At 58.6% G+C, this 12,297-nt stretch overlaps 1 protein-coding gene across 2 annotated transcripts; it reads right to left on the reverse strand.

Moving 5' to 3' along the window:
* Positions 1-503: 503 nt before the first annotated feature.
* Positions 504-8,302, reverse strand: PLD3 (phospholipase D family member 3). 2 transcript variants are annotated; one of them, XM_029065267.1, is made up of 12 exons: positions 8,214-8,302; positions 7,174-7,274; positions 5,613-5,675; positions 4,969-5,117; positions 3,884-4,064; positions 3,518-3,638; positions 3,020-3,147; positions 2,429-2,629; positions 2,164-2,303; positions 1,837-2,002; positions 1,348-1,447; positions 504-1,208 (listed from the first exon to the last, which is right to left on the reverse strand). In XM_029065267.1, the coding sequence occupies exons 2-12, from the start codon at positions 7,198-7,200 to the stop codon at positions 1,006-1,008; spliced, it is 1,479 nt and encodes a 492-aa protein (XP_028921100.1). In that variant the 5' UTR covers positions 7,201-7,274; positions 8,214-8,302; the 3' UTR covers positions 504-1,005. The 2 variants fall into 2 exon arrangements, with proteins under 2 accessions (XP_028921100.1, XP_028921101.1); XM_029065268.2 differs by having other exon boundaries at positions 8,205-8,271.
* Positions 8,303-12,297: the final 3,995 nt, after the last annotated feature.

Genomic DNA, 12,297 nt, shown 5'->3' on the forward strand with positions numbered 1-12,297 from the left:
ATTATACTTGGTTCACACATGCCGGTAAAGCAGCCGCAGGGAAACTAAGCCTGCCGTAGGATGCTGATGATGGTATCTGTTCAGTGCTTATTATGTGCCAGGCACTGTACTGAGCCCTGGGGTGGCTACAAGCAAATCAGGTTGGACACAGTTCCTGTCCCACGTGGGGCTCACCAGCTTCATCCCCATTTTGGTGACTGAGGTGACTGAATCCCAGAGAGGTTACGTGACTCTCCCACGGTCACCCATAAGACAAAGTGGTGGAGTCGGGACTGGAACGCAGGTCCTTCTGACTCCCAGGCCCGTGCTCTATTCACCAGGCCACGGCTGCACGGTATCGTGCTGAGAGCTTAGGATCACACGACGTGGTAAGACTGAAACCACATCCTTTAAAGGCTTACCGTGTAATGTCTACCCAGCACACGCTGCACCGCAGCCCACGCACGTCTCCACAGGCCGAGCAACAGTTCGGCCCCGAGCCCGGCCTAGCCAAACTCGCCGACTCAGCTGAATCCACAGGCTCTTTATTGCTTCTCCCTGGGGGTTCCGCCCCAGACTCAGACAGGGCGGGGGCTGGGCAGCCCAGAGACTCAGGCGCCCCATGCCCGGGTGATGGGATCCACCCTAGACTGGGCCTCAGTGTCCCCTCCCCATCACCCCATCCCTGGGTTCCCCAGTGACAGTCCCCAGCCAGGTACTCCCCAACCACCTCACCACCCCCGTCCCCTCTCCCACCTCTAATCCCCTCACGGGCTACTCCAGCCAGCCCCCATCCCCCGGCACGAGACCTGTTCCTGGCAGGGGTCCAGATGGCCGGAGTTTGGCACGCAGGCGAATGGCACTGTGCAGATGGTCGCCGGGCCAGAGGCAGGGGCAGCGAAGAAAAGTCTAAACAACCACACCCACAACACAGACCGACGCGAGGGAAGGGGGGACCGTTAGCACCGGCCGGTCCTCCCGCCGGCCACCTCCCCGGCCGGCCCCCGGCCGCGGGGTCCGGATGTCTCAGAGGAGGCGGCAGGAGTTGCCGGCGGCCAGGGGGTCGTCCAGTTCGTGGCTGTAGACGGAGTCCCAGTCGCGGAGGAACACGGCCTCCAGCTGCTCCCGCAGCCCCGGGTCCCCCGCGGCCCCCGCGGCCCCCGTCTGGTTCACCACCAGAGCCGAGCCGGCCGTCTGCGTAAAATAGCTGCCCGACCAGTTGGACGTCCCTGAGGGAGAAGCGGGGAGAAGAGGGGGGCGGCGAGGGGTCAGCCTCGGACTGAGGAAATGTGCCTGTCCCCGGCCCGCTCCGGTGGCTCCGTAGGGAAGGGGCAGCCGGAGGGGGGAGGGGGGATCAAAGCCACTCACCGATGTAGGCTGCCCGGTCAGTGACCATGTACTTGTTGTGATTGACACGGGCGTAGGGGATCCGAGCCTGAGCCTCATCGGCGGGGACGACGAACAGTCTCTGTCCAGGGAGATGGAGTGGTCAGGGGAGAGGCAGGTGGGCAGGGTTGGGAGAGGGACAGGTGGAGGGAGAGAGGGAGGAGAGACGGGGCAGGGTTGGGAGAGGTTCGGGTGGAGGGAGACGGGGAGGAGAGACAGGCCAGGGCTGGGAGAAGGACAGGTGAAAGGAGAGAGGAGATAAGGGCAAGACTTAGAGAGGGACGGGTGGAGGGAGAGAGGTAGGGCTGGGAGAGGGACAGGAGGAGGAAGGGAGGAAGGAGAGACGGGGCAGGGTTGGGAGAGGGACAGACGGAGGGAGAGAGGGAGGAGAGACGGGGCAGGGAAAGGGGAGACCGAGTAGGGTGGGGAGGGCTGGGGGTGTCAGGACGGGGTGTAGGGGGATAGACTCACCACTTGCACGTCATAATGCGTGCGGTTGTCCTGGAGGGCGGCGAGGGAGCGCAGGAAGGGTAGCAACGAGGGCTCTGAGTGATCCCAGCAGCTCACCAGCAGCCGCACCTTGACGCCACGCTCATAGGCCGCCCGCCGCAGCCCATCGTCGATGGCCGGCCAGAACCTGCAGGGGGCACGGGGTTGACCGGCGGCGGCTGGACGCTCGGACCCTCCCCCGGTCTCCTCTCCCGCCCAGCCACGAACCCAAGACGCCCTAACCCCTTCCTCCCCTCCCCACTTCCCGGCCTGGTTCGGCCCCCCTTCCGGCCCCTCCCCGGGCCGCACCTGCGGGGATGGGAAAACTCCATCGTGGGCAGGTAGTTCATGACGGCCACGTAGACGAAGCCGCGGGCATCGTCCACCAGGCTGAGCAGGGCGCTCAGGTCGGGAGTGCGGCCGGCCGGGCACAGCGAGGGTGGGGCGCTCTGCGGGTGTCGGGAGGGAGAAACAGAAGGGCGGGTGGGTCCGGGGGCAGAGGGGGGAGACCTCAGATACAAGGGAGGGGACGGGGCCGGACAGTGGAGAGGGATGGGGAGGGGAAGGGGCTTACAGAGAAGTAGACGCGGGCCGGGGTGCCGTTGAGCTGCAGCTGGAGCGGGGAGTCGAGGTTGTAGCGGGTGGCGTAGCTGTCGGGCCAGGGGGATGGTATGGCGGAGCCCGATTGGCCCAGGTACCAATAGGCCTCAAACACTTTGGCCAAGTCCTGCGCCAGGCAGCTGCAATTGTAGACCACGACTCCCAGTTCCTTCACCTGGCGGGAGAGGGGACCGTGGGGTCGGGGGGACTCATGGAGGGGGGTGGGAGGGACCCCCACTTCAGGAGCAGGTGGCCCCCCAGATTGAGTCTGCAGCTCGTGGGAGATCGGCCCAGGAGGAGCCCCAGCTACACTCATCCATTCGTTCAATTGTATTGGTTGAGCGCTTACTGTGTGCAGAGCACCGTACTAAGAGCTTGGGAGAATACAGCACAAAAATAAAGACACTTTCCCTGCCCATAATGATCTTACAGCGTAGAGGCACACTCTAATCTCCTCCCCATCTCCCACCCCTGGCCGCCCCCAGCCCCAACTCCACCCAGGGCTCCTGCTCCCCCCTGCCCAGGCTCCGCCTGGTCTCCAGTACCCTCTTCCGGCCCCCCAAACCTGGGTGAGGGAGCGCCAGTCCATGTTGGCACTGCCAATGTAGATGTGGGTCTGATCCACCACCCAAAACTTGGTGTGGAGCACGCCGTGGGTCAGGCGCTGCATGTCCACCATGCGGATCTGGGCCCCTGGGGACGGGGAGGAGGCTCACTTATTATTATGGCATTTGTTAAGCGCTTACTATGCGCCAGACACTATACTAAGCGCTGGGGTGGATGCAAGCAAATCGGGTTGGGCACCGTCCCTGCCCGCCTGGGGCTCCCGGTCTTAATCCCTATTTTACAGATAAGGGAACTGAGGCACAGAGAAGCGAAGCGACCTGCCCAAGCCACACAGCAGACAAGGGCCGGAGCCGGGGTTGGAAGCCAGGACCTTCTGACTCCCAGGCCCGTGCTCTATCCACTACGCATCCAGGTGGCATCCCCCTCCCCCTCTGGACCCCGCCTGCCCACTCTGCCCGCCGCCCTGCCCATCCTCGCCCGCCCTCGCCACACTCACCGCTGTCCAGGAGGGCCTGCAGGTCGGCCTGGGGCTGGGGGCCGTTGGGCTTGCTGACTGCCACGCGTACATTTACGCCTTTTGGGGCCAGGTTCAGCAGCTCCTGGAGGACCCTCTCCCCCTGGGGTGGCAAGAGCGGCAAGGGAGTGTAGGAGCTCCCTCGCCTCCCCCTCCCCGTCCCCAGCTCTGCCCAATTCCCAGCTCAGCCCCCACCACTTGGTGGTAGCTGGGCTGCTATCTGTTGAGCGCCCGCCGAACGCAGGGCACTACCCTAGTTGCTTGGGAAAGCCCAAGACACACAGTACGCTGCTCCTCCCGGCCCCCAACCTCCCACCGGCCTGTTTCTCCTCCTTGCCCTCCCGGCACCTGCTGGGCAGAGGGCTCCTGGGTGCGTGTGTCCTGGTTGGTGAGGGTCCAGTAAAAGGAGGCGATGTCGAGGCTGCGGTGGGCTCCGGCCGCCAGGTCCAACCAGGCTTGGCTGATGGTCGGGTGCGTGGGGCCGCTGGCGAAGGTCAGGCCCTCCGGGATGCTCTCCACCAGCACCGCCCTAGTGCCACACGGAGTCATGCATTCGATTCATTCGATTGCATTTACTGAGCACTTACTGTGTGCAGAGCGCTCGGAAAGTACAATTCAGCAACAGATAGAGAACAATCTCTGCCCAGAGAGGGCTCACAGTCTGGAAGGGGGAAGACAGGCATCAAAACAAATAGAGGCAACATGTAAATAGATGGGACTGGCACACGGCGGGCACCGGAGCAGGCCAGGATGTTCACGGCTCCCACCCTCTTCTTGCCTGCCAATGCAGTTTCCATTCCTCTCACTCTAATCCCCAGGCTCTGTTTCCCCTGCTCCGGGCTGCATTGAGCACAAAGATAGAGAGAAAGAGAGTAAAAGGGAGGGGGAGGGACAGAGGAGAGAGAGAAAGTGCGTGCGGCCGTGCATGTCGGCACAAACCGAGAAGCAGCGTGGCCTACTGAACAGAACATGGGCCTGGAAGACAAAAGCACCCGGGTTCTAATCCCGCCACTTGTCTGCTGTGTGATCTTGGGTAAGTCACATTATTTATCTGGGCCTCGGTTACCTCATCTTTATAAATGGGGATTAAGACTGTGAGCCCCACGTGGGACAGGGACCGTGTCCAGCCCAATCTGCTTCCATCCAGCGCTTAGAATGGTGCCTGGCCTATAGTCAGTGCTTAACAAATACTACGATTATTACTCTTATTATCTGTATTTGTGTGTCTTTGGGGGGGTTTGGGTCTGCATCTGTGTCTTGTCTCAGGCGGGTGGGTGGTTATCTGGATCTGATTTGTGCCCAGGTCTGTATCCACGACAGTCTGCGTGTGGGTCTAGGATAAGTCAGTCTATCCGTGTGACCCCGTCCCCGGGGTCCCGTGCCCTAAGGGACAACCGTCTGGGGTGGATGCGGTGGCCGTCACGGACACTCACTGGCAGGGATCCTTGCAGGTGGGTCCGGGCGCCTGGTTGCTCTTTCCCCCGGGAGGCCCCCCGAGCCGTGGCCAGAAGAGCAGCTGGGTCAGCAAGGCGCACAGCACCATGGTGCCCAACAGGGTGATCAGCAGGGCCCAGCGGGCATTCTGGAAACAAGAGAGGGCATGCGGGGGGCAGGAGGCACGGCTGGGGCACCCCTCGCCAAGCTCACTAATCCTTTGGAAGAAGCATGGAGTAGTGGATAGGGCACGGGCCTGGGAGTCAGAAAGTCAAGGGTTCTAATCCCAGCTCCGCCACTTGTCTGCTGTGTGACCTTGGGCGAGTCACTTCACTTCTCTGGGCCTCAGTTACCTCATTTGGAAAATGGGGATCGAGACTGGGAGGCCCATGTGGGCTAAGGGACTGTGTCCAACCTGATTTACTTATATCCACCCCAGCTCTTAGTACAGTACCTGGCACATAAATACCACAATTATTATTAATAATAGCAATAAATCTCCTCTGTGCACCTCTGCCCATGCCAGAGGCACCCCGATGGGGGCGTCCAGGGAGCTAGGCAATGGTGCCACCACCCAGGGCGGTGGGTTCCTGGGGGCGGGCAGAGGGGGGCAAGGGGGGGGTGGCCTCGCCTGGGTCTTTACCTTCTCAGCCAGGGTCCGGGGCATCACTGGGGAGAGCAGCTGCTCCTCCATTCGCGGCTTCGGCTGGGAGGGACGGAGAGTCCGAGGAGGTCAGAACCCCTGTCCAGCCCTGACCCCAACCCCCACCTCGCCCAGTGTTGACACAATCCCCCATCCCCTGCCAGCCAACTCCTTCCGTGCTAACCCAGCGCCCCATTAACCCCAATCCTCCCACCTGCATTACCAACCAACCCTCTCCATCCCCTGCCTAGTTCGATTCCGGATTCTTGGGTGTGGGTGAGCAGAGGAGAAACCCTATCCTAAAATCCCAGCTCTGCCTGGAGGCCTTTCCCGGATTAATCTGTCATCTCTTCACCCACCCTAGACTGTAAACTCATTACAGGCAGGGAGCGTGTCTGCTAATGGCATACTGGACAGAGCACGGGCCTGGGGGTCGGCAGGTCATGAGTCCTAGTCCTGCCTCCGCCACTGGTCTACTGTTTGACCTTGGGCAGGTCCCTTCACTTCTCTGGGCCTCATTTACCTCATCTGCTAACTGGGGATTGAGACGGTGAGCCCCATGTGAGAAGGAGACTGTATCTAACCTGATTTGCTTGTCTCCACCCCAGCGCTTAGTACAGTGCCTGGCATACAGTAAGTGCTTAACAAATACTACAATCATTACTATTAATTCTGTTGCATTGTAGTCTCTTGGTACAGTGCTCTGCACCTAAGAAGAGATCAATAAATACCACTGATTGACTGATCCCCTATCTCCCCAAGTGTCACTTCAGCAATTCCATGTCCCCTGAGCCCTTAGGCACTTCCCCCTCACCCCTCACCCCTCAGCAAAGACAAAGAAGTCTCTACGCCATTACTTCCTCCTATTTATTTTAAGGTCTGTTTCCCCCCCGACTCTGGGGTACTTGAGGGCAGGGATCGTGTCTCCCCGCTACTATTTCTAGGGTACTCTCCCAAGTGCTTTATTTATTATGATTATTATTATAACTACTACTAATAGTATTTATTAGGAGCTTACTATGTGCCAGGCACTGTACTAAGTAATGGGGTTGGACACAGTCCCTGTCCCACGTGGGGCTCGCAGTCTCGATCCCCATTTTACAGAGGCGGTAATGAGGCCCAGAGAAGTGAAGGGACTACCCCAAGGTCACCCAGCGGACAAGTGGCGGAGCCAGGATCTGTCTCTCCCTCTAGACTGTAAGCTCATGGTGGGCAGGTAATGAGTCTGGTCATTGTTATACTGTACTCACCCACGCACTTAGTACAGTGCTTTGCACATAGTTAGCGCTCGGTAGATACGATTGAATGCATGAATGATTGTCGAAAAAATACCAATCAATGGTACTTGCTGAGCACTTACTCTGAGCTGAGTATTGTACTAAGAACTGGGGAAAGTACAATAAATAGAGTTGGTAGTTGGGGTCCCTGCCCATAAAGAGCCACAGGTCGAGGTAGACATTTAAATACGGTAGGGATGGGGACACAGTAGAGCGGATGGTGCCATGGGGACGGAGGCTGGTCACGGCCCCGATCCCCGCTGGTGCCCGCCGTGCCCACCTACCTGTTGGTACGCCGAGTACAGCTTCATCTCGGCCGGTCCGGGGCCGGGGGCGGGCTGTGGTCAGTGGTTGGTGTCGGCCCTTCCGGAGTAGGGCTCTCGGCCTTTCCCGCAAACAGCATGACAAGAGAGAGTTCGCTTCCCCCAACCCGGGCTTTGGCTAGTGACCAGGACCAGTCCCCTCCTCCCCCCACCCGGAGGGCTGGAGAGGGGAAGGGTAACTCTACCTCCCACGTGACTCAGTTTCCCCAGAAGATCACGGGTCCCGGTCATGGGGGATCGGCTTGGGGCCGGCTCCAAAAGGAGGAAACGAATCGGTTCTCCTTGTCCCGTGCGTGGTACTTGTGTGATATTTTTTTTTTTTAATGGTATCTGTTGAGCGCTCACCAGGCCCCGTATTAAGCGCTGGGTGATAGACAAGGTTGGACCGGCTCCACGTCCCATATGAGCCTCACATTCTTAATCCCATTTTACAGATGAGGTCACTGAGGCACGGAGAAGGGACTGGCCCGGGGTCAAACGGCAGACAAGGGGCGGGTCCTCGCCTCCCCCACCACGACAGCCCCCTGCCCCATCGGGGGGGGGGCACCCCCAAACACCCCGATCTCCCCTCCTCCCCGGGGTTGCCCTGCCAGGCTTAGTACCCTCCTCCTGCCAGGGAGACGGGCTCCGAGTGCCAGGGCTGATGCCCCGGTCTGGTGCGCCCGCCCCGGTTGGCATTTCTGGACGAGGACCTCCGGTTCGCCCTCAGGCTGCCCCCCGGCCCTACCGGGACCGATGGTTTCGGGGGGCGCAGACCCTTCCTGGATCCGGGGACCCTCCCTCGGGGGTGGGATGGGGCGGGCAGGGAGGAGGGGGCAGCGGGGACGAGCCCCCGGTCTCCCGGGCCCGGCCGGTCCCCGGGCCGCCCAGCGTCACCTCGCCACTGTCCGGTGTCCCGGACTTCGCCCGCCGGGGCCCGGGCAGCCCCGGTGCCCCCTCCTCCCGCAGTCTGGGGGCTGCTGGGCCCGAGACCACCCCCCTGCCCCCCGGACCTGGGCTACCTCGATCCCAGGAAACCGGGCTCCGGCTCCCGGTGGCGTCGGTCCCAGGCGACTGCTCCGCCCAGACCGGGGGCGGAGGCAGCAGCCCGGCTGCAGGGTGGGGGGCGGGCTCTCGTCCCAAAACCAGGGGAGGGGGGCTCCTCTGCTTGTGCCCTAGGGGACTTGTGTAGTTGTGTGTGTGTGTGATCCCCATAGGCCATCCCCAGCTCCCCAGTGCCCCACCCGGTGTGTCTGTGTTGTTGTGTGCGTGTGTGTAGTTGTGTGTGTGCGCTCTCCAACGGGCCTCCCGAGCGGCCCAGTGCCCCCACCGGGTGTGTGTGTAGTTGTGTGTGTGAAGTTGTGTGTCTGTGCGCTCTCCAGCGGGCCTCCCGAGCAGGCCTGTGCCACAACCTGTGTGTGTGCGTGTGTGTAGTTGTGTGTGTGTGTGTTTGGGCCCACCCCAGCGGGCCTCCCGAGCGGCCCAGTGCCGCAACCGGCCTTGCATTCATTCATTCATTCAATAGTATTTATTGAGCGCTTACTATGTGCAGAGCACTGGACTAAGCGCTTGGAATGAACAAGTCGGCAACAGATAGAGACGGTCCCTGCCCTTTGACGGGCTCACGGTCTAATCGGGGGAGACGGACAGACGAGAACAATAGCAATAAACAGAATCAAGAATCAGCGCGGCTCGGCTGGGGAGTCAGAGGTCCTGGGTTCTAATCCCGACCCCGCCACCTGTCTGCTGGGTGACCTTGGGCAAGGCCCTGAACGTCTCCGTGCCTCCGTGACCTCCTCTGGAAAAAGGGGGTTAAAACCGGGGGCCCCATGGGGGACAACCTGTATCTCCCCCAGACCTTAGAACCGTGCTTGGCACATCGTAAGCGCTTCAAGAAAACACCCTAATAATAATAACAATAATAAACTCGCCACTGAGTGTGGGAAGGGGCGAGGGGCGACGAGCCCAGGGACAAGCCTCCTCTCCCTCCCTCCCCGAGCCCCCCGACTCATTCATTCATTCAACAGTATTTATTGAGCGCTTACTAGGTGCAGAGCACTGTACTAAGCGCTTGGAATGGACAAATCGGCAACAGATAGAGACAGTCCCTGCCCATTGACGGATTTACAGTCTCAGCCCCAGCAGGGCTGGCCCAGGGGGTGCAGGGTGCCCGTGTGGGTGAGAGGACTCCCCCCTTCCCCTCAGCACTGTGCTTATTTGCATATATTATTTATCACCCTATTCATTTTGTTAATGAGGTGCACATCCCCTTGATTCTATCGATCTCGATGGTGTCTTGTTTCTGTTTTATTCCGCTTTGTTTTTGCTGCCCCCCTTTAGACCGTGAGCCTGTCATTGGGCCGGGATGGTCTCTCTCTGTTGTCGAATTGGCCATTCCAAGCGCTTAGGACAGTGTTGTGCACAGAGTAAATGCTCAATCAATACGATTGAATGGATGAATGGATGGATGAGAGGGAGGGGAGGGGCTGATGTGGGACCCGGGGATTTATTAGGTGGGGGAGACGCCCCCAGGCCGGGCCCCCAGATCCCAGCACTGGGCAACCTGTCCTGGGAAAAGGGCGAGGTTGGAGGAGTGGGGACTGGGGGTCTGGGGGTCCAGGGAGGGGGGAAAGAGAAAGGGGGAAAGGAGGGAGGGGGATAAAATAAATAAAAAATAAATGGAGGCATTTGTTAAGCGCGTACTATGTGCCAAGCACTGCTCTAAGCGCTGGGGGATACAAGGTGATCAGGTTGTCCCACGTGGGGCTCACAGTTTTAATCCCCATTTTCCAGATGAGGTCAGTGAGGCCCAGAGAAGTGAAGTGAAGTGACTCACCCAAAGTCACGCAGCTGGCAAGCGGCGGAGCCGGGATTAGAACCCACGACCTCTGACTCCCAAGCCCGGGCTCTTTCCACTGAGCCACGCTGCTTCTCTCTAGGGGGAGGGGGAGCTCCCTCCAGGACCCTCATCGTGGGGAGGAGTCAGTTAGGCCTAGTCGGAAATAATAACGATGGTCATGTCGACTCTCTACTCTTTTCGGCATCCTGCCTTAGCTGTCGCAGGCGAGGCGAGGGGGGCTTCGCCTGCTTAGCGCACACACGGGGTGGGGGGGTATCGCGACAGTCGGGAGACCCCGGAGCGGCTCCTTATCGCGACAGTGCTGTTTGCGACCCAACGATCCGGCCCAACGCGGGCGAAGCCCACCCGGGCAAGACGGGCTTGACGTCCCTCGGCTCCAGGGGGAAGCTCGTTCAGGCATTCAAGCGCTTAGTACAGCGCTGTGCACACAATAAATACGATTGAATTTCAATAGTACTTATTGAGCACTTCCTGTGTGCAGAGCGCTGTAGTAAGCGCTTGGGAAAGTTCAACACGACAATAAAGGGTGACAACCCCTGCCCACAACGAGCTCACAGTTAATGATAATAATAATAATGTTGGTATTTGTTAAGCGCTTACTATGTGCCGAGCACTGTTCTAAGCGCTGGGGGAGATACAGGGTAATCAGGTTGTCCCACGTGAGGCTCACAGTTAATCCCCATTTTACAGATGAGGGAACTGAGGCCCAGAGAAGTTAAGTGACTTGCCCACGGTCACACAGCTGACAAGTGGCAGAGCCGGGAGTCGAACTCATGACCTCTGACTCCGAATCCCAGGCTCTTTTCCACTGAGCCACGCTGTTGTTTATTGTTCTATCGTTCTCTCCCAAGCGCTCAGTCCAGTGTTCTGCGCACGGTAAGCGCTCAATAAGTACGATTGAAAGGATGAAAGAATCGTTGAATGAATGCCTTTTCCTCTGCTCCCCCTCCCCTCCCCAGAGCACTTGTGTATATAGGTACATATGTATAATTATAATTCTATTTGTTTTTATTAATGATGTGTGTATATCTATAATTCTATTTATTTATAATGATGCTACTGATGCTTGTTTACTTGTTTTGCTGTCTGTCTCCCCGCCCCTTCTAGAAGGTGAGGCCGCTGTGGCCCGGGATCATCTCTCTTTATTGCTGAATTGTAGTTCCCAAGAGCTTAGTCCAGTGCTCCGCACACAGTAAGCGCTCAATAAATACGATCGAGTGGCTTAGTGAGAAGAAGCATGGCTTGGTGGAAAGAACCCGGGCTTGGGAGTCACAGGTCGTGGGTTCTAATCTGGAGTCCACCACTTATCAGCCGTGTGACTTTGGGCAAGTCACTTCACTTCTCTAGGCCTCAGTGACCTCCTCTGGAAAATGGGGATGATGACTGTGGGACGCCCCACGTGGGACGACCTGATTACCCTGTATCTCCCCCTGCGCTTAGAACAGTGCTTGGCACATAGTAAGCGCTTAATAAATACCAACATTATTATTTAAATGGGGATGAAGACTGTGAGCCCCACGTGGGACAACCCGATTACCCCCTACTTCCCCCAGCGCTTAGAACAGTGACTGGCACATAGTAAGTGCTTAACAAATACCATTATCACTTATTATTATTATGGGGATGAAGACCGTGAGCCCCACGTGGGACAACCTAATTACCCTGGTTCCACCCCTAGCGCTTAGAACAGTGCTCGCCACATGGTCAGCGCTTAAGGAAGAAAGACCCTGGGCTTGGGAGTCAGAGGTCATGAGTTCGAATCCCGACTCTGCCACTTGACAGCTGGATGACTGTGGGCCAGTCCCTTCACTCCTCTGGGGCCTCAGTTCCCTCATCTGGAAAAATGGGGATTAAAAAATGTGAGCCTCACGTGGGACAACCTGATGACCCTGTATCTCCCCCAGCGCTTAGAATTGTGCTCTGCACATAGTAAGCGCTTAACAAATACCAACATTCACTTCTCTGGGCCTCAGTTCCCTCATCTGTAAAATGGGGATGATGAGTGTGAGCCTCACGTGGGACAACCCGATGACCCTCTCTCTCCCCCAGCGCTTAGAACAGTGCTCTGCCCATAATAAGCGCTTAACAAATACCAACATTCACTTCTCTGGGCCTCAGTTCCCTCATCTGTAAAATGGGGATGAAGAGTGTGAGCCTCACGTGGGACAACCCGATGACCCTCTCTCTCCCCCCAGCGCTTAGAACAGTGCTCTGCCCATAATAAGCGCTTAACAAATACCACCAGC

The sequence above is a fragment of the Ornithorhynchus anatinus genome, chromosome 5 (genome assembly GCF_004115215.2).
Source record: "Ornithorhynchus anatinus isolate Pmale09 chromosome 5, mOrnAna1.pri.v4, whole genome shotgun sequence".
Lineage (NCBI taxonomy): Eukaryota > Metazoa > Chordata > Mammalia > Monotremata > Ornithorhynchidae > Ornithorhynchus > Ornithorhynchus anatinus.